This window comes from Pelodiscus sinensis, chromosome 1 (genome assembly GCF_052426305.1).
Source record: "Pelodiscus sinensis isolate ZL-2025 chromosome 1, ASM5242630v1, whole genome shotgun sequence".
NCBI lineage: Eukaryota > Metazoa > Chordata > Testudines > Trionychidae > Pelodiscus > Pelodiscus sinensis.
In genome coordinates, this window is record NC_143052.1 from 25,080,800 (window position 1) to 25,103,237 (window position 22,438).

At 42.0% G+C, this 22,438-nt stretch overlaps 1 protein-coding gene across 5 annotated transcripts in view; it reads left to right on the forward strand.

Moving 5' to 3' along the window:
• FAM185A (family with sequence similarity 185 member A) overlaps nt 1-22,438 on the forward strand; it is a 119,833-nt gene that overhangs the window by 20,788 nt on the left and 76,607 nt on the right. For all 5 annotated transcript variants that reach the window (XR_016349672.1, XM_075926844.2, XM_075926836.2 and 2 more), the window contains exons 4-5: nt 4,180-4,318; nt 10,844-10,885. Coding sequence is in view for 4 of the 5 variants with exons in the window: in XM_075926844.2 (XP_075782959.2) it covers nt 4,180-4,318; nt 10,844-10,885 (181 nt within the window). In the remaining variant the exon portion in view is untranslated. The remainder of the gene's footprint in view (nt 1-4,179; nt 4,319-10,843; nt 10,886-22,438) is intronic.

Sequence of the window (22,438 nt, forward strand, 5' to 3'; positions counted from 1 at the left end):
TTGGGACCCTTGCATTTTCATACGGAGTAAGATTCACTATAGTATTAGGGGACCTATGCCAAAGCAGAGTTGCTTGTTTTATAACATGCCAGCTTTGGCTCTCTTCTCATATATGTTGGTGTAAACTGGGATTAATATAAGTAAGTCATTTGTCATCATCTATTCTCATTTACATCCACGAATTCAGTAGAATTACTCCAAATTTACCCTGCTGTAACTGAGAATATAACTTGTCTCTGGAGTTACTGGCTTTACAGTGTTGTGCCTGATTCCCCTCTGATACATTCATATTTCATGTGTTAGCCTGTAGTGACAATTCATGTCATGTTCCATCTAAAGTTACTGTAATACAATTGGTGCATTTCAACCTTGGAAATGTTACTATTTTTTACATCAATGGTGTACTAAAATATAACTTTGAAGCAATAAAACATTCAAATAATTTCATACAGCTTTTAGTATTTGGAAATATATTTTCTTAAATGCCTGTAATATAGCTGAGGACTTCTCTGCTCAGTAACGCCTTTGTAAATCCACAGTAACTTACATAGGTCGTCAGTAGAGTTACTATGAATTTACAGCTGTGACACTGGAAAAAGAATTTGGTTGATCATGTTTATCTACAGAGTAACATTTCTTAATGAAGTATTTGGGCAGCCAGTTTTTAGAGCGATATTCAGCTTTTCTCAAATAGCAGTTTCTGTTAGTAATCAGGCTGCATTTAATCTGCCATGTGTGCTGCTGTTACACTTTTGTTCCATTAGTGGTAGTCATCATTATGTGGTTATGGGTTTGTCAGCATTTACATTATAAACCAGGAATGTGAGGGGTTTCTAGCTATTCTCTGTAATTTCTTCTGGGCTGAAATTGGACACCAAGATTTCAGCTACAAAAAAGGAGTTGTTTTCTAAAACATTGGACAAAAATGAAGAAATGGTCAAGGTGCTTATAAAACAAAGAATGAGAGCAAAAAATAAAAAAGAAAGTATGGTTTGCTTCTTCATGATTTTTTTATTTAAACTTGGAAACTAAGACAGTATTACAAATTTGTCATAAAAATTTGCCTAGTCAGGAAATCTACTCACTCCCATTTACTATACTGAACTGATGAATGAATGAATGGTATTTTACTTGCCCACCTAAAGAAAACTGACTCTGCATATAGGTGAAATGAGGCAAGGCTGAATTAATGCATCTAAAAAAGTATAACTGAGTCCAAAAAAAAATTGGTAAGTTCATGGAGGATGTGGCCATTTAGAATGGCTACTAGTCTCAAGAATTTCTTGTAGGCTGACTGGTGAAAACATCCCACTTACTTCAATGGGGAGTCATTAGCTAATTTACACTGCTAGGATCTTGTATAACATTTACTTAATAAAAAACTAGTCATACTCTGACAAAAATCCGTACAAGATAAACAATTCATCACTAAAAATATACCTAGTCACATGAAGTTAATGACCCATAATGATAAACGTGGTATAGATTGTACTTCCCTTAACTGTGGTCTTGCATGGACCTTGGATGTTCGTGGACCACAGAGCCCAGGAAAAGGGAAGTCTGGCAGCGGCTCAGGAGTGCATTAGGGGACACCACCAACCCACTGTGTGTTGCGGGGGGAGGACAGGAGGCAGAGTAGCGAGTTCTGGCCCCGGCAGCATCCAGGAAGCTCTGTTCCTGGTTGTGGAGCTCCAGCCCTAGCCCTACACCCCAGCCCTGACTGTGCAACTCCAGCCCCAGCCACGGAGCCAGATGGCTACAAGCTATGCCCTGGCCACATAAACAGGTGGCTGAACAGTTCAGGACCTGGCTGAGAGCTCCGGCCATGAAACCAGGCAGCTGTGGGGCTCCAGCCGTGGGTGCTCTGCCTTAGCAGCAGCAAGCCGGCAGCATCTAGAGAGCCCTGGGGGGACTCAGGCAGCAGCGGGGACAGGCTAGAGCCCTATCCCGGTGACAGCACAGGCCAGGAGGGGAGGGACCTTCTCTGGTGCAGCAAATCCCCTCATTTGGGACCAGTCAGATCCCAAGGGTCCCAGGCCAGCAAGGTCCAATCTGTATTTCACACCTCTCTGAACTTTCAGGCTTTCTTTGCATATTTAAGAAAGCAGCTTTGCAGCAGTTTACGCTCAGGCTCTGTGCTTAGTAGGATGTCATTTCCCTAAAATTTTGCTGCCTATATTTCTGTTCCACTGATATTAACAATGATATTGTCTAATGTAGCTAGGGTTTCAGCTGACCACCAATATTTTAAACATGATGTCCTGTTCTGAGACTGTCAATGATCTGATGCTTAAAATGCCCAGGGCCACTAGCAGTTTTCCTTCTAAGATTTTCCAACCATGAGCTGAGTAAGTTTTGGCTTGTGCACCAATATTGAGGTCATGTGCGCTGGTCTGAATGTGTGCCATTGTGGCACCCAATTTATTAGCACATGTTCCCGACTGCTGGAGCAGACCTCCCCCCCCCCCCATGAATCAGGTCCCATCCCCCCTGCCATGTGGCAGCCACGGCCACCGGAGCAGGCCTCTCTGCCACACAGCTGCAACAGGTCCTGGGTCCCCTACCCCTGAGGCTCCTTCACTATGCCATCTCAGCTCGGCTTGCTTACTGGAGCAAACACCTGCCATTTGAGAGTTGCTGCACTGCTCTCCAGAGGAGGTGGGCAGGGGAAGATTTTTTGTGCATGGCGCACCTTTGCAGGAACTCTGGCCACCAGTGCTTTGGCTGCACTAGCACTGCAACATCAAGAAACGAAGGCATAGCTACACTACAGAATTCAAGTATCAGAGGGGTAGCCGTGTTAGTCTGAATCTGTCAAAGCAGCGAGGAGTCCTGTGGCACCTCATAGACTAACAGAAGTGTTTGAACAGAATTCAATTGACTTAAGTTTTGTCAATGATTGTAAGGTGGTATAATTACATCACTTGTGCATGTTCATGCAACTCTGCTTCTGTCAGTGGAGTGCACCTGCAGTTGATGCTTTTGCATCAACATAGAGAATGTTCATGTCAGTCTCCCACCATGCGCCAGTCCCCATCCTCTACCATTGGGAGGTCTGGGAACCGACTGCGGTGCATCACAGTCCTATGATGCAGTTCTTTCTGTCCCAAATCATTCCATAGGCTTCCACCTTTGTTTCCTGCCTTTTATTAAACAACCCTATGTAAACTATGCACCTGCCACCTCTGCTTGAAAGCATGGATCCTGACCTGCTGACCAATCTGGCGATCAGCATTATGAACACAATGTGGCTGGTTCCGATATATTTCATGAGCTATGAAACAGAAAGTGAATCCATGGTGCCTGTCTTTCTGTGTGCCATGTAAAAAAAAATTAAGATTGTTGCTGGCATTCATGGGATAGCTGTACATAGTGAACTGTCAATACTGGGTTTGGGAAACAAGCACTGAGCAGTGGGGTCATGTCGTGATGCATGCAAGGGATGATAAGCGGTAGCTGCAGAACTTTAGGATGCACAAATATACCTTTGTGGAACTGTGTGGGGAGGTCACCCCAGCACTGTGACTCAAGGACACTGGATTGAGAGCTGCCCCCGCTATGGGAAAGTGAGTGGCGTTTGCCGTGTGAAAGCTGGCAACTGCAAACTGCTACCAGTCAGTCACAAATCAGGGTGGAGGTGGAAACTTAATTGTCTCCTGCTATAAAGGATTGTGACTGTCAGTTATATGCTGGAAATACTGTCAAAAATACTGTCAAGCTGGAAGACTTCTTACTCTGACTTCTGTAACTAGTGATGGGGGAGGGATAGCTTGCTGAACCCAGGGTTGTGAGTTCAATCCTTGAGGAGGCCATTTAGTTAGAGATTTGGGGCAAAAAAATCTGTCAGGGATGGGACTTGGTCTTGCTGTGAAGGCAGGGGGTTGGGACTCCATGGGTCAGTTCTAGGAGATAGGCAATCTCCATTCATTTAACCATCATTGTACAAGGAATAAGGAAAGTCAGAGGAAGAGTGCTCTGCTTCTAAATAAGTGCTGTGTAGACACTCCCTATTTCAAAATAAGCTACACAACTGACACAGCTCAATTTGCGTATCTTATTTCGAGTTAAGTCCTGCAGTATAAACACACCCTGGGTAAATGCATATCATGTAATTCTGTTTTCTCTCAGAAGGTCTTGGCATGTTTCCATAGTGCTTATTTTAGCTTGTTTCTCTTACAGAGTGTGAATATAGAGAAACTACAGGGGACATCTATTAACATTTCTACTGAAGATGGTTTATTGAAAACCAAATATCTGTATGCAGAATCTTCATTTCTGTCTTCAAGAGGTGGTGATATTCTACTGGGAAGTATTCATGGTAAGACAGGAAAAGCAAAATACAGTCTGGAATTTAGCAGACGTGCAGTATCTTTAGTGTAAATTATAAAAAGAAAATGACTGCTCCCTTGAGACTAGGGCCCTAAGTAATCAATTGCAGACACAGCAGCTGAACAAACCAGACTCTCAAATAGTTTAACACTAGCAGATGCTAAAATGATGAGATCACCATATACAAGACAAGTTAATTAGTTTTTCTGCTGTAAATGAAATTTGTATTTTAAAGATACTTCCATAAGTAAGCTTGTTATAGTAAGGAAAAAATCATATAAAGAAAAAACATTCTACATTTTTAGGGATATAAATTAACAACTTATTACAGAATTAAATAGTGGAAAATACAACAAACAAAAGGAACATCAGTGATAAAACTATACTTCATTTTAAAACATCTGGTGTTTTTTTCTCTTTACAGAAATCAAAAGGGTTAACCTGTTTAACAAGACTTTTGGGAACAATTTGGTTATGATGACTTAAAATGATACTATTTTTATTAGAAGTGTTTTCTGCAAGTTTGTGCTGGCGCCCTGTATATCTAGAACACTGCCAATTTATAATTTATCAGGTCAAATGTTATATTTTTCCCCAAATGTTTTTCATCCAGGATTGGAAGGATAGCTAATATGGGTCTTTTCATATTAGTAATAGTGGTGGTTGAAACTTGTACCTGAGTCATACTTCCCCAGAATTCCCCTTGAGCACCTCATCTCCTCTGTGTTCTTGATGTGTTTGTAGTGATTTTTGCAGCTGAGTTAGACCAATGGAAGCATGTACCAGCAGTGGAAAATTACATATGCTGGTGGCTATAGGTCACCAAAAGAACTTTCTGTAATTCCAGAGATTGCAGATTTTTACCTCACATCAGAAATGCTGCATCTCCCTCTGCTCTTTATAAAAAAGCCAATTCCTTTGTCAGTTATAGACAGTGGAAAATGGACTATTGTCAGGGGGTAGTTGTATTAATCTCTATCTGCAAAATCAACAAGGAATCCTGTGGCACTTTAAAGACTAATAGATTTATTTGGGCATAAGCTTTTGTGAGTAAACGTGTTGTCTCCATGCATCTGAAAAAGTGATTTTTATTTACTCGCAAAAGCTTGTGCCCAAATAAATCTGTTCCTAGTTGGAACATGGATTGATAAACTTTCTGACTGAAGTTCCAGGTTTTATAATGGAACCAGCCTTTGCAACAGATGAGGCATAAATCAATTTAATTACATAAGTACTATATTTAGTTGCTGTCCAGTACATTAAGCCAATATGATGACTTTTACTAAGTAGTCTTCTAAAAACTCGAAGTTCTTAAGGTGGAACAGGGCTTGGGTCTCCAGGAATAGTTTATTTTGGCTGTTTTGACCCAAAATTGAAACAGTAACAACCATACATGGAGGTAAATCACTTTCACAATCCACATATTAAAAACTGTGTTGTAATTTTAGTCAGAAACAGCATGAATGCAAATAGAGCTGTATCCAGGTTAAACAAATAGCTCTTACCTAACTTCATACTTATTTTCATAAAGCTCTACATTACATGTTTGTAGCACTCTTAATACTTGCTCTTTTAACAATTATTTGTAAAATGTTGCTTTTGACTAAGTTCATTGAGTGCTTTGCCTTTTTATAGAACAGTACTATTTTGTGAGCACAGCAGACAAGGGAATATTCATGTTTATATACTGCATATGTTATAACACACATTTTTAACCTGATGGTGGAACATTAAGGCAAATCTCATTTTGAAATAATATATTCCTCTATTTTAGTAATAACACCCGAGATTATAAAAAATGATAGTTTTTACATTCAACTGTATTGCGTTTTTTTTTGCCACTTGTTCACTTTTGTATTTCCCTTCATCTGAAAATTGTCATTAGTTATTTTTATTTTTAGTTCTAATAAATGTTGCTTCCTGGGACTCCTGACTAACACAAAACTGCAACATTTAGATTGCAAACCCATTGGGGTATTTGTCACTGGTACTTTATAACTAACATATATGGCAAATATCTCTGGCCTGGCTCCAATTAAGATGACTATGTTTACTCTTACCAGGATAAAATAGGGTAAAAGGGAATTATAAAACCTTAAAAATGCTGGCCTAGAGAAGGAGAGGAATAATGAAGGGGGTTGAGTAAGTAGCCGAGGACTTCCTGGTGAGTGTCAGTGAGCAGTGATGGGGATTCAGGGATGGAGCCCGAGAGCTCACTTCAGTAGAACACACTGTTTCCCCCAACTCAGGGGTGGTGATTACTGGGCTGAGTGAAACCCATTAAAGCTTGCAAGGAAAGATAAAGTTTGGGTAAGAGGAAATGTATTTAGGCCTTATTTTGTTTTATCTATTTGCTGTGCTTACTGTGTAGGTAGAGTGAGTAAATAATTATTTGTTTTGAAGAAGTTGGTTTCGAGTCACTTTAATCAGCTGCTATATCATAGGCTTCTGGAGGTTGCAGGTGCTAAACCCAGTTGAACCTGGTGGGTAAATGCAGATGGTAAAGAGCAGCTCTGCAGCTTAGAGATCCAGTTTACATGTGATAAAATCACATAGTTAGTCCCAGAGACAGAGGCATAAAGGTGGCAACAACTCACCAACAGGATGCATTTGAGAGAGACTAAAAGGAATCTAAGTGCAGCTTGCCTTGTAATCATGACAACCAGCCTCAACCTGATTTAAATAAATAATTTTTAAATCAAGTAATTTAAATTATTGAAATTCTCCAGAATTTAAACTGCAATGTCATGGCCTGTCATGGTTTGCTTTATCTGATAGACTCTACCTGAACACATTGCATTAAAAAGCAACAGTATTAAACTATTTCAGAGTACCTATACTTGGTAGGAGTTAGCATGTAATGTAGACTCAGACTTTCAGTCCAGAAGGGACAATAGTGATAATTTAATCTGATCTCCTGCATATTGTAGGTCACAGAAACTTCACCTACCCACTTCTGTAATAGACTCCTAATCTCAGACTGAGTTGCATGATTTAAAAACTTCAAGTTACAGAGGAAGCATCATTTAACTTTAGTTTAAACCTGCAAGTCACCTGTATCCTAAGGTGCAGAAAAAGATGAAAAATCCTCAGTCTCTGAAATCTGACCTTGGGGGAAAATTCCTTCCCTATTCTAAATATAGCAATAAGGTAGACATTGAGCATGTGGGCAAAACCAAACATCTAGACACCTAGAAAAGAATTCTCTATAGTAACTCAGAGCCCTCCCCATCTAATGTCCCATAACTGGATACTGGGAATATTTGCTGCTAATAGTCACAGATCATCTATATGCCATTGTAGGCAGTCTCATCATACCACCCCCCCACCCCCCCAATAAAATGTTCAGGCTCAATCTTGAAGCCTGTTAGTTTTTTTTTTTTTTTTTTTTTTTTTTTTTTTTGCCCCCAATGCTGTTCCAAAATTTAATTTCTCTGAGGCTACGTCCACATTACGTGTTTTGCTGGAAGAGGCAATGCAAATGAAGTGCTGATTAGCATTTTGTGGTGCTTCATTTGCATAATCTATTCTGATCCGTTTTTGTGCAAAAACAAGCAGTGTGGACGTTTCCGTTTTGTGCAAAAACCCCTTCACTGACATATGTCTGAATAGCATCAACTTCCCAATAGAAAACCAAATTCAGAAGGAATGCTGGAAACTCTGTTCCTTCCTGTGCATCCTCATGTGCCTTGTCCCCCTATGGGCCTAAAACAGTCAGGAATTCAGAGGAGCATCAATAAAATAAAAGAGAAACATGATGCCATTGTTCACATCCCTAAAGCTACATCTTGAGTTTGTCCTCAAGATGACCTTTTACCCTGAGATAATATCTATAGATAAACAAAACTTAGGAATGTAGGAAAAGGTTCTAATTAATGTTGAGGGAAAACAGAAATAATCAAAACTTTAAGTCACCATCATCAATGATCTATTAAAGCTGGTAGAGTGCAGTACTTGTAGTACTTCCCCACAACAGCACATCCAATAGTGCAGATTAAACAAACCAATATTTAACTGTGATAGAAATGTAGCCGTGTTAGTCTGGGGTAGTTGAAGCAAAATGCAGGACAATGTAGCACTTTAAAGACTAACAAGATGGTTTACAAAGACCTTTTACATCTGCACTTGAAAGGGAATCCTCTGAACTGTCATTCATGTTAAAATTCGACACTTGCCAACAAGGACTTAACAAGAATTTGAACTTTCTCACCCATTACCAAGACAGTTTCCCCAATTATCACCTGTAATACCATTAACTCACAAACATCCCACTCTCCCTACCTTTAATATCAGCAATTCACAGACACTTACCTTCCTTCCTCCCCCTTCCTACCCCCCCGCATTCCCCTTCTGTTCTGCAGTGTGATTTGTCCTTTTCATATTTGTTCTTTTTTTTTTTAATTGTATCCTTTGGTATATATGGTTGTGACTACTTTCTTCCACTATTTGATCGGGAAGTGGGTCTGGCCCACGAAAGCTCATCATCTAATAAACCATCTTGTTATCTTTAAAGTGCTACATTGTCCTGCATTTTGCTTCAATATTTAACTATAGTCGGTATCTGTATCTGCTCCCTCTCTGATGTATCCAGACTCCAGGATTAGTTAGCTGAAAGATTAAATATTGGCATTAATTAATCACATAACTTAAGTCAGTTTTATATACATTCTATAGACATTTCACAACATAGCACAGATAGCAATTCCTCTTTGCCTTCCAGATGACATGTTGAATTGGTTGAGTTAATGTGATTTGTGGAAATTCATTGATCTCCGAATGCTTAATGTTCTTCAAGTATCTCTTTAATTTAAACTACAGGCTAAATTCAAAGCTGGTGTGAGTGGGTGCAGTTCCATTTGAGTTCACTAATTGCAACAGGTCTGAATCTGGCCCTATATATATATATATATATATATATATATATATCTTTTTGTTGTGTAGAAATAAGTACAGACCCATCTGATTTATGAACATCTGCACATACAAACTCTCACTTGTAGCCTCAGCAGGGGAGCAGGCAAGAGTCACAGGAGCAGCTCGACTGCTGTCTGGAGGACTCTGGGGGCTCATCTAGACTACGCTAAAGTGTCAAAAGAGGACACTTCGGGGGATCGCTGAAAAAGCCGTGTCCAAACAACTTTCATTCCCACAGCATTTGCATATCCTTTTTCGACACTTTAGTGTAGTTTAGATGAGCCCTGAAGGAGCAGGGAGCAACCGCACAGTTGGTGGCTGGAAAACAGGAGTACTTTGAACCACCGTTTCTCTCCTGCCACTGGCTGCATGACCACTCCCTGCCTCTCCAGAGTCCTCTGGCCCGCACTGCTTTCTGCCTCCTGGTGAACCCACGGAGAAGGGTGTCGGCCGGTGGATAGGGCTAGCCATAGGAGCTGGCGCAGAGCCTGCAGGGGAGTTGTCAGCCAGGGAAGCCCAGAAGCAGATTTATGACTTTGTTGGATCCTCATTTCACTGAATTCCTTCAAACGGCAGCAGATGCTAATGTGATTAGTTGCACAGATTGACACTGGGTTCCAATGTAAAGAGAACTTTGAAGGGAACAGCAATGTGTAATGTGCAATGACTCCACAGTATTTTTTTTTAATAACAAGCCCTACAGAATAAAATAGAAAAACCCTTCTTGGGGGCGGGGCGGGGGGGGGGGGGAATTATTGCAGTCACCCACACTCAACTTGGAAAATATCTCCATTGAAAGATGGAAACTATTTTTGGTTAGCTATCTATGTCATATTTGTTACACATACAATTACAGGCAGTCCCCGGGTTACGTACAAGATAGGGACTGTAGGTTTGTTCTTAAGTTGAATTTGTATGTAAGTCGGAACTGGTACATATTGTAGGGGAAACTCTAGCCAAACATTTTTCCAGAGCTCAGTTTTATTCTCCCACACCTCACTTCCCTCAGTCCTTTATTCTCAAGCTGAAGTGTCTGCTGAGACAAGCCGCTCCGCGTCTCCCTGGTCTGCTGGGGGGAAGCAGCTAGTGTGGGGTTGCCTCACCCTGTTTGTAAGTAGGGATCCGATGTAAGTCGGATCCATGTAACCCAGGGACTGCCTGTATATCACTATAGCCAACCATATAGCTGATGCAGTCAACTGCCACCTTCCCTCCCCCAAATCCCTGGCACAAAATAAAAATAAAGTACTTTATACCATTAAATATTTTGGGTTTTTTTTGTTTGTCTATATGTTCATAAAGTTTTACATCAATTGTTTTCCATATCTACATATTTTTAAATTTTATTACTTCCTTTTTGCATTTCTTGAGATTTTTCATAGAATACAACTCTATGAATATTAAGTATATATTTTGTAATGATTTGTTAGTTTTTATGTGTAACCCAAATAAAAATATGTAGACTAGCAGTTGCCTTATGGTCGTTAGAGCAGGACCCCAGATATGCAGATGATCTATGCAGCCTCTGAGTGTACTGTATAAAATAATGAAATAAATTTCTCTAACATCATAAAAACACACTGTTGCTTTTTTGTTATAGGTGACACAACCCTCCAAACCAAAACAGGAAACATCACAGTAGGTAGGTTCTACTTTCTCTTTAAATAGGACAACATATTCTGAATTTTGCTGACTTCGACTTTCAGCTTTTGGATTTTGTTATGACTTTCTTTATTAGATTATTGAGTTTTGAAGTATCTGATATCTTCTTTCTATGTATATAATTATAGAACATGCTCAAGTGGCTTCATAAACTTTTACTTTGTCTTATGTTTGATTAAAACTGAATGGCTGGGATTTGTCACTTGCAAGTAATATTAAATCATTATTTTATTATTTTATGTCATCGACAAAAGTGGTAGCAGTTTCTCAGAAAACAGTGTAAACATTTTGTTCAAGTGCCATTTTAATCAGTGAGCTTTAAATTAAAGGGAAGAAAAGACTGGGTTAGTCTTGTTTCTGCTTTTCAACAGTGATTTTTGTTTGAATGGTAAAACACTGCTGAATTATCTCAATGTTCTCTTGTGATTGTGTACAGTACATAGGGTTGCCAGGTGTCTGGTATACTACCGGACAGTCTGGTTTTTGCACCCTCTGTTTGGTAAAAAAATTCAGAAAATACCAGGCGTGTAATGTCCGTTATTTTCTGCTTTTCCGGCTGTGCGCCGGACAGAAGCCTGGCGGGGGTAGGGAGAGTGGCTGGGACCCCTAGCCATTCCCCCTGCCCAGCTTCTGCATGCAACCACAGGCTCCCAGCACCGATCGCGGCCCCGTCTCCCAGCTGGGAACCCGTGGTTCCATGCAGAAGCCAGGCGAGGGGAGCATCTGGGAATCCCAGCCACTCCCCCCGCCCCCGCCAGGCTTCTGCATGCAACCAGAGGGAGTCCCAGGCTGGGAGGCGGGGCCGTGATTGGCGCTGGGAGCCTCTGGTTGCATGCAGAAGCCAGGTGGGGGTGGGGGGAGTGGCTGGGAGGTGGGGCGCAATCAGCGGTAGGAGCCTTCAGTTGATAGCGTCTAAGGAGGAGTGATGCCTTGGGGAGGAGGAGAAGCCCTGTCCCTGAGTGCTGTTCAAGTGCGTTGTAGTGCCGTAGTCCAGGAGAGAAGCCCACAAGTGCTTTGTAGTTGCGTTTAGGCACCTTCCATTGGCACTCAGCCAAAACTGACTGGGGTGGAATTTCTGCTTCTTCCCACTGGGACACCCAAAGACCTGGCTATGGGGGAGTCACTTTCCTACCCATTGTCGCCCCCCTTCCTGCCATTGTGTTGCCCTGGGGTCTGCCCCTCTCCGCTTTGGGTGGCAGGCAGCTGCTTTGCAGAGCAGGCTCTTCAGCCTTCCACTTTGTTTCCAGCTTGGTGGCTCTTGGTAGTAGCTACACAGTATGTGTGTTCGGTGTGGGTGGGTTGTGGGTTTTTTTTTTTGTTTGTTTTTTGTTTTTCTCCACAAATTTTTCACCCATATGTTCGGTATTTTTGGTAGATCATTTAGCAACCCTAACAGTACATATGATTTACAGGGGTTTACTGGGCCTGGTTTATTGCTGAGTTAGTCCAGTTTTATGACAGTATAATTCTAATGATTTCAGTGAAGTAAAAATGGAGTAATGCAGTTGTGAATCAGGCATGCTTTTTAAAAAAAAAAAAATATATATATATATATATATACTTAACACTCAAGAACTTCCATTTTCATAAATGAATGCAATTATGGATCTAATTCTGAAAGGTTTTCAGTTTTGTCTGGGAGCATCCAGTGACATCAGTGACCTTACTGTTGGGATATGTAAAATGAATATGGATCTGGGATGATGGCAAGGATTCAGCCACAGGAGGCTTTACCCTTGGACATGCTCTTTCCCTTTGCTTTTGTAGCCTAGGAAACCAGATAAGTATGGAGTTGCTCTATTTTGTTATGTCTCTTCCTTATCCTCTTTGGGTCTTCATAACGTATCTTCAGGATCAAATTCTTTGTAATCTCTGTAGCCTGTTATTGTAGTATGGGAATGTGTTTACAGAATTTCTAATTAAATCAACAGTAATTAGGGGCAGGTATAATTGTATTCATTATTTGCTTATTAATATTTATTTTACGGGAGTTAACATTACTAAATAAGGGTATGTCTACACTACAGCACTAATTCGAACTAACTTAATTCGAATTAGTTAATTCGAACTAAGCTAATTCGAACTAGTGCATCCAGACCTAAAAACCAGTTCGAATTAGCATTTTGTTAATTCGAACTAGCATGTCCACATTGAGTGGACCCTGAACCGGGGTTAAGGATTGCCGGAAGTAGTGCCAGCAGGGCATCAGATTAGGACTTCGAGCGTGGAGCTGTTCCCTCAGGCTAGCCGAGGGCTGTGCTTAAAGGGACCCGACCCCCACCCCGGACAGACAGTTCTCAGGGGTTCCCCGCCTGCAAAGCAGTCCTGGCTTGGAGTGCCCTGAGTGCCCACAATCGGCACATCACAGCACTCGGCCATCAGCCCGGCTACACTTGCCACAGGCTGCCATCCGGGGGGGGTTAATCGGGGGGCTGCAGGAGAGCTTCCACCCCGAGGAGCCCGCAGAGCCACCCAGTCCTCCCCATCGGGGGCTCATATCCCATTCCTCCCCATTCTTCCTTCACCTCCTTCCACTTACCCCTCCCTAGCCCCCCTTCCTGATATACAAAATAAAGGACACGTGTATTCAAAAATAGAAACTCTCTTTATTGAACGAAACTCGGGGAGACTGGGCAAAGGAGGTAGGAGAGGGGAAGAAAGAGGGTGGGAGAAGGGAGGGCAACTAAAATGATCATGGGTTTGGAACAGGTCACATATGAAGAGAGGCTAAAGAGACTGGAACTTTTCATCTTAGAAAAGAGGAGACTGAGGGGGGATATGATAGAGGTCTATAAAAGCATGAGTGGTGTGGAGAGGGTGCATAAAGAAAAGTTCTTCATTAGTTCCCATAATAGAAGGACTAGAGGACACCAAATGAAATGAATGGGTAGCAGGCTTCAAACTAATAACAGCAAGTTGTTCTTCACAAAGCAAATAGTCAACCTGTGGAACTCCTTGCTGCAGGAGGCTGTGAAGGCTAGAACTAGAACAGAGTTTAAAGAGAAGTTAGATAAATTCATGGAGGTTGGGTCCATGGAGTGGTATTAGCCAGGGGGTAGAAATGGTGTCCCTGGCCTCTGTTTGTGGAAGGCTGGAGATGGATGGCACGAGACAAATGGCTTGGTCATTGTCTTCGGTCCATCCCCTCCGGGGTACCTAGTGTTGGTCGCTGTCGGCAGACATGCTACTGGGCTAGATGGACCTTTGTTCTGACCCAGTACGGCCATTCTTATGTTCTAGGCTCAGGGTCGGGGGTCTCATTGGACCATCCTGATTTTCATGCAAACCTGCTCCTGGGTGTCCAGGCTGGCAGCTCTCCTGCCCTAGATGGCTGCTTTCCTATGCCTAGTGCGGAGGTCGTAGATGAGGTACACAATCTCCGCACTAGACTAGGCGGGCGCCCGCCTCTTGCGGACCGGGGCAGGCTCCTGAGAGCCGCCAGTCTGGTCCCAGGAAGAGACGGAGGGCTGGGTGGCAGCGTTCCAGGTGCAGGGTCTGCTGGCTAGGTGCTGGCAGGTTTGCACCTGGCACGGGCACCGTAGCCAGACCGTGCCCCTTTAAGGGCTCCGGGGCCGGGAGGGGGGCAGAAGAGTTTCCCTGGTGGTACCCAGAATGGCCACCAGGGAAAGCTGGGAAGGGCTAGCCTCCCACTAGTTCGAATTAAGTGGCTACATAGCCCTTAATTTGAACTACTTAATTCGAACTAGGTGTTAGTCCTTGTAGAATGAGGTTTACCTAGTTCGAATTAAGCGCTCCGCTAGTTCGAATTAAGTTCGAACTAGCGGTTTCTATGTGTAGCGCCTATCAAAGTTAATTCGAACTAACATCTGTTAGTTCGAATTAACTTTGTAGTGTAGACATACCCTAAGGGTTTAGGAAAAGTAGTGATAGATGTGTGAATTAACATACTAAAATAGATAAAAGGGTTTGACTAATGCCAGTTTGTTGCCACTTGGACATTGTGTTGAATGTCCGAGGTAAATATGCATAGGCAATAAAGCAGTTCCTTTTACCCCATCTGCTCCTGGGTTGCCTGTTTCTTCTCTAACACCTACCAGAGCAAACTCCTTCTAGGATTGCACTCTGTTCGAAATATCAAATCCTGAAAAGAATAGTAACCAAACTAAAAACATGAGCATTTCTTCGAAATAAATGCCGTAAAGCTCAGTCACGGGAACCACAAATTTGTACTCAGTTTTCCAGACTCCTTTTTTTCCTTCTGTCAAAGGAACTGATTGATGATGACATTGTTAACAAAACTAAAGTTTCTTAATCAAGGAAGTATCCAGGTCCATTAACAGATGATGAATAGTTTCCGTAGTTAACTGAGCTCAGTTTTAAGTATTAAGAAGTGTCTGACACTTGAGAGCCATTTTATCTTTCAGATTTACATACCTTAGTTATTAGTTACACTTCACTTTTCCCTCAAGAGATCATAAAGCCATTTGTATTCATTTTTCAGGCTTTTTAATGGCCATTTTTTTAAAGCAAAATTTTTAAAGATTCACATACACTTAGAGGATGTTGGGTCAGATATAATAATACTTTTCATTTATGTAATTTCACTTCAAGTTCTTAAAGTGAGTTACATAAGTGGATAAGTATTTCTTCTATTATAGATGGGGAAACAGAGGCACAACATGCGTAAGTGGATTGCTAGAACTCACACAGTGACTTCGGTTTTCTAGTGCTTAGCACCTTCCTCTAACAACAGCACTATGTTACCTTTCAGAAAGTACACATATTTTGAAATATTAGCAAATTAATGTTGTTCTTGGTTCTGTAAAATTAGTAATAGAGTAAATAATTTTGTACAAACAGGAATGCAATTCATCAGGTAAAACTAGTTAATTGAATAATATGCCCATTATATCTCTCAGTGACTCTCTAGTCTCTTGCTACTTCGTGTATCCTTAGTGTATATATATTATTCTCTTATAAGATCAACTAAAACAGAGGTGTGAGAGGTTTATTTTCAAGATATTAATTTGAGAGGCATCAGGAAATCATGCTAATCAGTACTCTGTTAATTCTGCTTTAATAGTAGGAACCGAGGAACATCTCCATCTCTGGAGATATTTAAGAGCAGGTTAGATAGACATCTATCAGGGATGATCTAGATGGTACTGGGTCCTGCCATGAGGGCAGAGGACTGGACTCGAGGACCTCTCAAGGTCCCTTCCCATTCTAGTGTTCTATGATTTAAGTTACTTTATTTTCACTCCCTTTTTCTTTTTGCCTTCATCCATTCTTTCTGTCGTGTCTGAAATAGTATCTGTCCATTCCTTTCTGAGCTATGTTTGAAATGTATTATCTCCTTTGTGATCCAAATATAAATTAAAAACAAATGGAGAGTACTTAACATCTTACAGAATTGGGCCTTTGAAATAATTGTACTGAAGAAGGAAGCCTGCTTTTCTTTGCAGCATGTATTTGTGCAATGACAAGTGCAATATTAGTAATTAACAAATGTGAAATAATTTTGATGTGTTTTGAAAATACTGAACTGGAAACTTTCAACTTGGACCAAAGAATAGGCAGCTTTTAAATGACATGTTAATTTAGATTTACCCACCCTTGTTTGATTTCTGATTTGATTCAGTCACTGCTGAAAATGGTCATTAAGGTACCACCGGAATTCTTAAGTTTCACAAAGGAAAAGAAAGAAGTCTTCAGTATCAGTCCTATCTTTCCAATATATAGTTGTCACAGTCCTGCTAGTAATCACTCACTCCTTGCTGTTGTGTCCTGTTCCCATTAGGTGTTCTCTGCTGCCAAGGCAAATTATCTTGTACCATCCTACAGATATTTAAAAAATAACATTCAAGTCCTGCTTCCCTGCATGGAAATGTTTACGTTTCAGCTCTAAAATGTTGAAATGGAGGTTTGCTATTTTGAGTTTGGTTTGTTGGAAATGTGAGAAGTGGGAGATATGTGCCAGCTGTGCTATTTCAAATAGGAGGGAATGACCCCAGATTTTTTGAGGATTGAAGGCAGAGTTTATTTTAAGTGCTAGCATTATGCATTGTATTTACAGAAAGTAGGGACCTGCTCTTGAAAGCAAGACTTGGCACGGAGTGCGCCAGGAAACTCAGCAAAGAATAAATGAGTCAGGCTCATTTTCTTATAGGTTTCATCGCCAATTGTTTCATCATCCTCCAGACATTGAAGGACAAGAAGTGATTCCATCCAACATTCCTGACATTGTGACCCCCCAGCCTGTTTAAGACATTGGTGCATGGGACTTGTACCTGAAATTTTAATTTCCAGTTAAAAAATTTTTGGAGCAGATTCTCTCTTCTATGACGTTTTATTGCTCGTGGAAAACAAAAAAGATGCTCAAAATATCAGCAGTATAATTGTGTGGGGATATACACCAAATATAACTTGAGCAGCTCCAGTAACATGCTCAGAACTGTGGCCTGTTTTTTTTAATCTCAAACCCTAATATCTGGTATGACCAGCTTTCAGATGCCGATATGAAAATTGGGCTCTGTGTCATGATGCCCATTTTACTTCTGGGGTTCAGATAAACATTTGGATGCTTAAGAATTAATATGAGTACCCAGATGTGGAACTAGATACCTATCTTAAGTAGTCAAGTATTTACATTAGATCCAAGGTTTTTAATGTGGTATTTTCCCCTTAATAAGGCTGGGAGATCCTCCTCAACTACTGTTCGGTATTTTATACTGTTCATGTCCACTTCCTCTCTTTATCCAAATACTGCTACCAAAACAGTCTTTATCATCACCTTCCTCTTCATTCCTTTGTCAGATACTCTCCCTTGCTCATCATGTTGAATTTAGTCTGTATGGTCTTCTGGGCAGAAACCATGCATTGAGAAGCACAGCAATATCAAAACCAAGTGTATGTAAAAGAGCACCTTTGTTGGGTTGGACAAATGCTCCATTTAGCTCAATATCCTGACTGACATTGACCGGTACTTTGGAGGAATGAATAGAACAGGGCAGTTTCAAGTGATGTTCTATCCCAGCTTCTGACAGTCAGAGGCAGTTTGGCAGTCTGATTGGAGCATCGGGCTGCATCCCTAACCATTTTAGATAATAGCCAATTCCAGATGCCCCGGAGGGAGTGAACCGAACAGGTAATCCTCTAACCTCCATGAATGTATCTAGTTCTTTGCACTCTGAGGGATGTTTTTAGAGAACTATCCATTACCATTCCAAGGTCTCTTTCTTGAGAGGTGGGACATATAGTTCCGTGCCCCCCTTGGCTCCCTCCAGGTAACAAGAGATAAAGGAATTACTCTGAGATAAGCCAGCGCCTCTTCACTAAATCTGTCAGAAATGCACTAACTGGAGAAATAATTAAAAGGCAGGGAGACAGCTCACTTAATGGGAAATCAGGGAACAGAACAGAACTGTATCCTGCAGCTCCATCAGAAGAGCTAAGGGAAAGGCAGAAGCTCTCCCTAAAACAACTGCCCAAAGGTTTCTCCCTGAGGAGAGAGAGGACCCTGCTGTAGACTGCCGTGTCTGAGATGGAAGCATTCCTCTTTTTCCTCTTATATGAACTCCCTGTTTTGTTAATTCCCTTTGTTTTGCACTACCCCAGAAGGGGAAAGAGTTAGGATTGACATGGCCCTGGAGGGGGGAGTTGCCATCCTGAGATTGAGGGAGCTATCATGTTGTATGCAACTGTAAGAAGGTACCACTTGTTGAGTGGACCCCCTTCAGTCTGTCTTAAACCAGACAACGTCCTTGGGACAGTTGCAGGGGGAGTGTGTATGTGCATGTTAGGGGAAGTGGCCCAGAGAGGGTATTTTAAGTGCCCCTGGTTGTCAAATCACGGATAGCCCTCAGAGAGCCCTCGGTCAGAGCCTAGGAGATTGGGAGGGCCTGGGCTCCCCATCAACATTTGCCTGACCACTACTATATGATGCTTTCTACCAACCTTCTCCCCCACCACAGCAAGGATCATCACAAGTGGTAACAGCTCACTTAGATGCAATCATTTTGTATTAATAACCAAAAGGAGGAATTATTGTAGATTAATTTGCATTTATCGACACCAAATTTCATCTGCCATATGATTGCACAATTAGCCAGTTTTGTGAGATCCATTGGCAACTCTTCACAGTCAGCTCTGAACTTAATGATTATTGAGTAAATTTGTGTTATCTGCATACTTTGCTACTTCACTGTTTACCCTTTTTTCCTGATTATTTATGAACATATTGAACAGCACAGGTCGCAGTACAGATCCTTGGGAAACCCTGCTGTTTTTCTGTTTGTATTGTGAAAATTGACTCTCTATTCCTACCCTTTGTTTCCTGTCTTTCAAGTTACTGATTCATGAGAAGACCTTTCCTCTTATCCCATGACACTCTAGTTTGCTTAATAGTCTCTGATGTGGATCTCATGAAAGGCTTTTTGAAAGTCCAGGTATGCCACATCTACTGGATCATCCTTCTTTACATGCTTGTTGATAGCCTCACAAATTTTTAACGGATTGGTGAGTCATATTGCCCTTTACAAGAGCAGTGTTGAATCTTCCCTACATACTGGACTTACCTATGAGTCTGATAATTTTGTGTTTTACTATAGTTTTAACCAGTTTGCCTGGAACTGAAGTTAGATGTATTGTCCTGCAATTGCTAGAATCTCCTTTGGAGCCTTTTACATAACATTAGTATCCTCTAGTCATCTCATATAGTGGCTGATTTAAGCAACAAATTACATAGCACAATTAATAGTTCTACAATTTCATATTTGACTTCTGTCAGAACTCTTGGGTGAATAACATATGATCTGGGGAAATTACTGTTGTGTAATTTATGAGTTTGTTCTAAAACCTCCTCAGATGACACCTCAATATGAGACACTTCCTCAGATTTGTCACCTAAAAAGAAGACACGTGTGTGGAAGTCTCTCCCTTACTGTCTGCAGTGAAGTGGGATGCCAATTAGCCTGTGTCTACACTGCAAGATTTTTGCGCAAAAACCTGTGGAGCGTCCATACCTCAAATGTGCTTTTGCACAAGTAAATCAACAGTTAAACAGCAGAAGAGAGGGCTTTTTCCGGTGTAGGTAAACCTCCTTTTATGAGGCATAACTCCTTTTTGCACTACAGCTATTGTACAAGAAGGCAAGTATGGACGCTCCAGAGGGGTTTCTTGCGCAAGAAACCCCTATGGGAAAAAGCACAAGTGCTCCGATGGCCATTCTGCGAATGGCCATCAGAGCTTTCTTGTGAAAGAGTGTCCATGCAGTGTGGATGCCCTCTTGCGCAAAAGCACATCGGACATGCTCTTTCTTTCTTTCTTGTTTAGTTTTTGTGTCCTTAGCTAGTTGCTAATTCTTTCTTGGCCTGCCTTATTATGCATTACTTGCTAGAACAGGTTTGGCAGCCCTTTCAAACCAACCTTTTCAAACTAAACAACATCAAAATTCAGAACAAGTGGTCAACAAAGAGCCATATAAGAATGCCCATCTGCGTGACTGAAAATATACAACTGAATATTATTGATAATTGACATGATTAATAATAGCATAAATGAAACATACTCACTTTATTTAATGGAACTTCTGCTGCTGCATCTTTTCCCACAGTTCTTTGAAGTTTACATCATAACTGGTCAAATCCAGCTTCATGCACGCATTCAGGCTGTCTTCTGTCAATCTTATGGCAGGGGGCTGGTGATGTGGGAATGCAGGAGTCTGGGGATGTGGGTTTATGAGGGGCTCAAGGCAGGGGGTTCAGGTGTACAATGGGCTCAGGGTTGGTGTGGGGTATGTGTATGCAGGAGTATTATGACACTGCAGCCAGATGGGAGCTGGGCCCAAATTGGGGGCTTGTTGGTTGGGGTTAATTTTTAAATAAAGTAAAATATTATGTCCAACACAAAAGGTTTCAACATTGTCTTTCTTTATGGCAGGGTTGGGGAACCTTTTTTGTGTTGGGGGCCACTGACCCACAGAAAAATCAGTTGGGGACCACACAAATGAGAATAAAAAAAACCCCTCCAAAAACCCCTAATCCTCACTCCTCCAGTCCCATAGTGGGGGAAGGGACAGGGAGGACTGAAGTTCAAGGCCTTAAGCCAGATTTACTCTTCTGGGATTCCAGGATTAGTGGATTTTGTGGACCCCCCCTTAGGCTCTGGGGTGGGGACAAAAATTAAGGGTTCCATGTGTTGGGACAGGATTGCCAGTGAATGGGATAGGGATGGAGGTGCAGGATCTGGGTGAGGAGATGGGGTGTAGGACGGTGCGAGGTCTGGGCAGGGGGCAGGAGCTGTCTGGGGGCTAGCTGCTTGGTCAGAGGGCAGAGGGTGTCTGGCTGGGGGGTGATTGGGGGGGGCCGCCGGGCATGAGGTGCTAGGGGCACTTATTTGTTTTCGTGCTGTAAGGCAGACACCATGTAACACGTTCCCATTGCGGAAGCCTCTGGGAAGGGTTGGTAGGGAGGCCTGCAGGAAGTGTGTCCCGAGGGAAGGAAATATCAGTATGCAGGGAGCCATCTTTAGTTTCTAGTTTCTCCCATGTTGGAGGGAAGGAAAACGCTGTTGCACTGAGTCATGTTTAGCCTGTTTGTTCCCTACATGCCGGATCCGGTGGGGAAGGGGTATTTTCCCCCCTGCCACTCACCGCAGAAAGCTGCGCTGGAGTTCCAGTCTTGCAGGGGCCATGAAGCTGTAGCGCCAGTGCGGGCTCCTTGCTGTGAGGGGAACAAGGGGGGCTGAGCTGAGGCTCCAGAAGAGCCATATCTGGCTCCCTAGAGAGCCGTATTTGTCTCGCAAGGCATAGGTTGCCGACCTCTGTGCTAGAGTTTTGATACTTCTATTTTCCTCAATAGGATTTTATTTACAATTTTTAAATGATGCTTTTTCCCTCCAGTTGCCTCCTTTTTATTCTGCTGTTTAGGCATAGTTGCATTTTTTTTTTTTTGGTCCTCTATCTTTTTTAATTGGGATATACATGTAATTTGGATCTCTATTGTGGTATTTTTAAATAATCTTGATGCAATTTTAAGGCATTTCAGTTTAACTAGCTTCCTCATTTTTGTGTGACCCACAGAAAAATCAGTTGGGGACCTTTTGAAGTTGGACCTCCCTGGTTTGGCACCCTCAAGACCTGACTAATCCCAGATGAGGGATTTTTTCCAGACCAGGGGAGGTCATTTCTCGCTCCCTCTGGCTGGTCCCCTCCCCCCAGCACAGCCCAGATGAGCCGTGCTCCTGACTTCTTGGATTCTTCCCTCCGACACAGCCCAGCTGGGCCACGTATCTCCCTCCCCCCTGCATTGTGCCTAGCTCCCAGCCTTCCCTCCCTGCCCCCACAGCATACCAGGACTTTCTGATTCTGTTGCCAGACCCAAGTGCTAGTTTATAGAGATGCAGCCAGTACTGTGATGGATTTATTTGGCATTTTTCCCCCTACAAGGATGTTACATTTAATTACATTATGTGCTATTATTGAGTGTTTCAGCTATATTTACCTCTTCAACCAGATCCTGTACTCCATTTAGGACTAAATCAAGAATTGTTTCTCTGTGGATTCTAGGATATG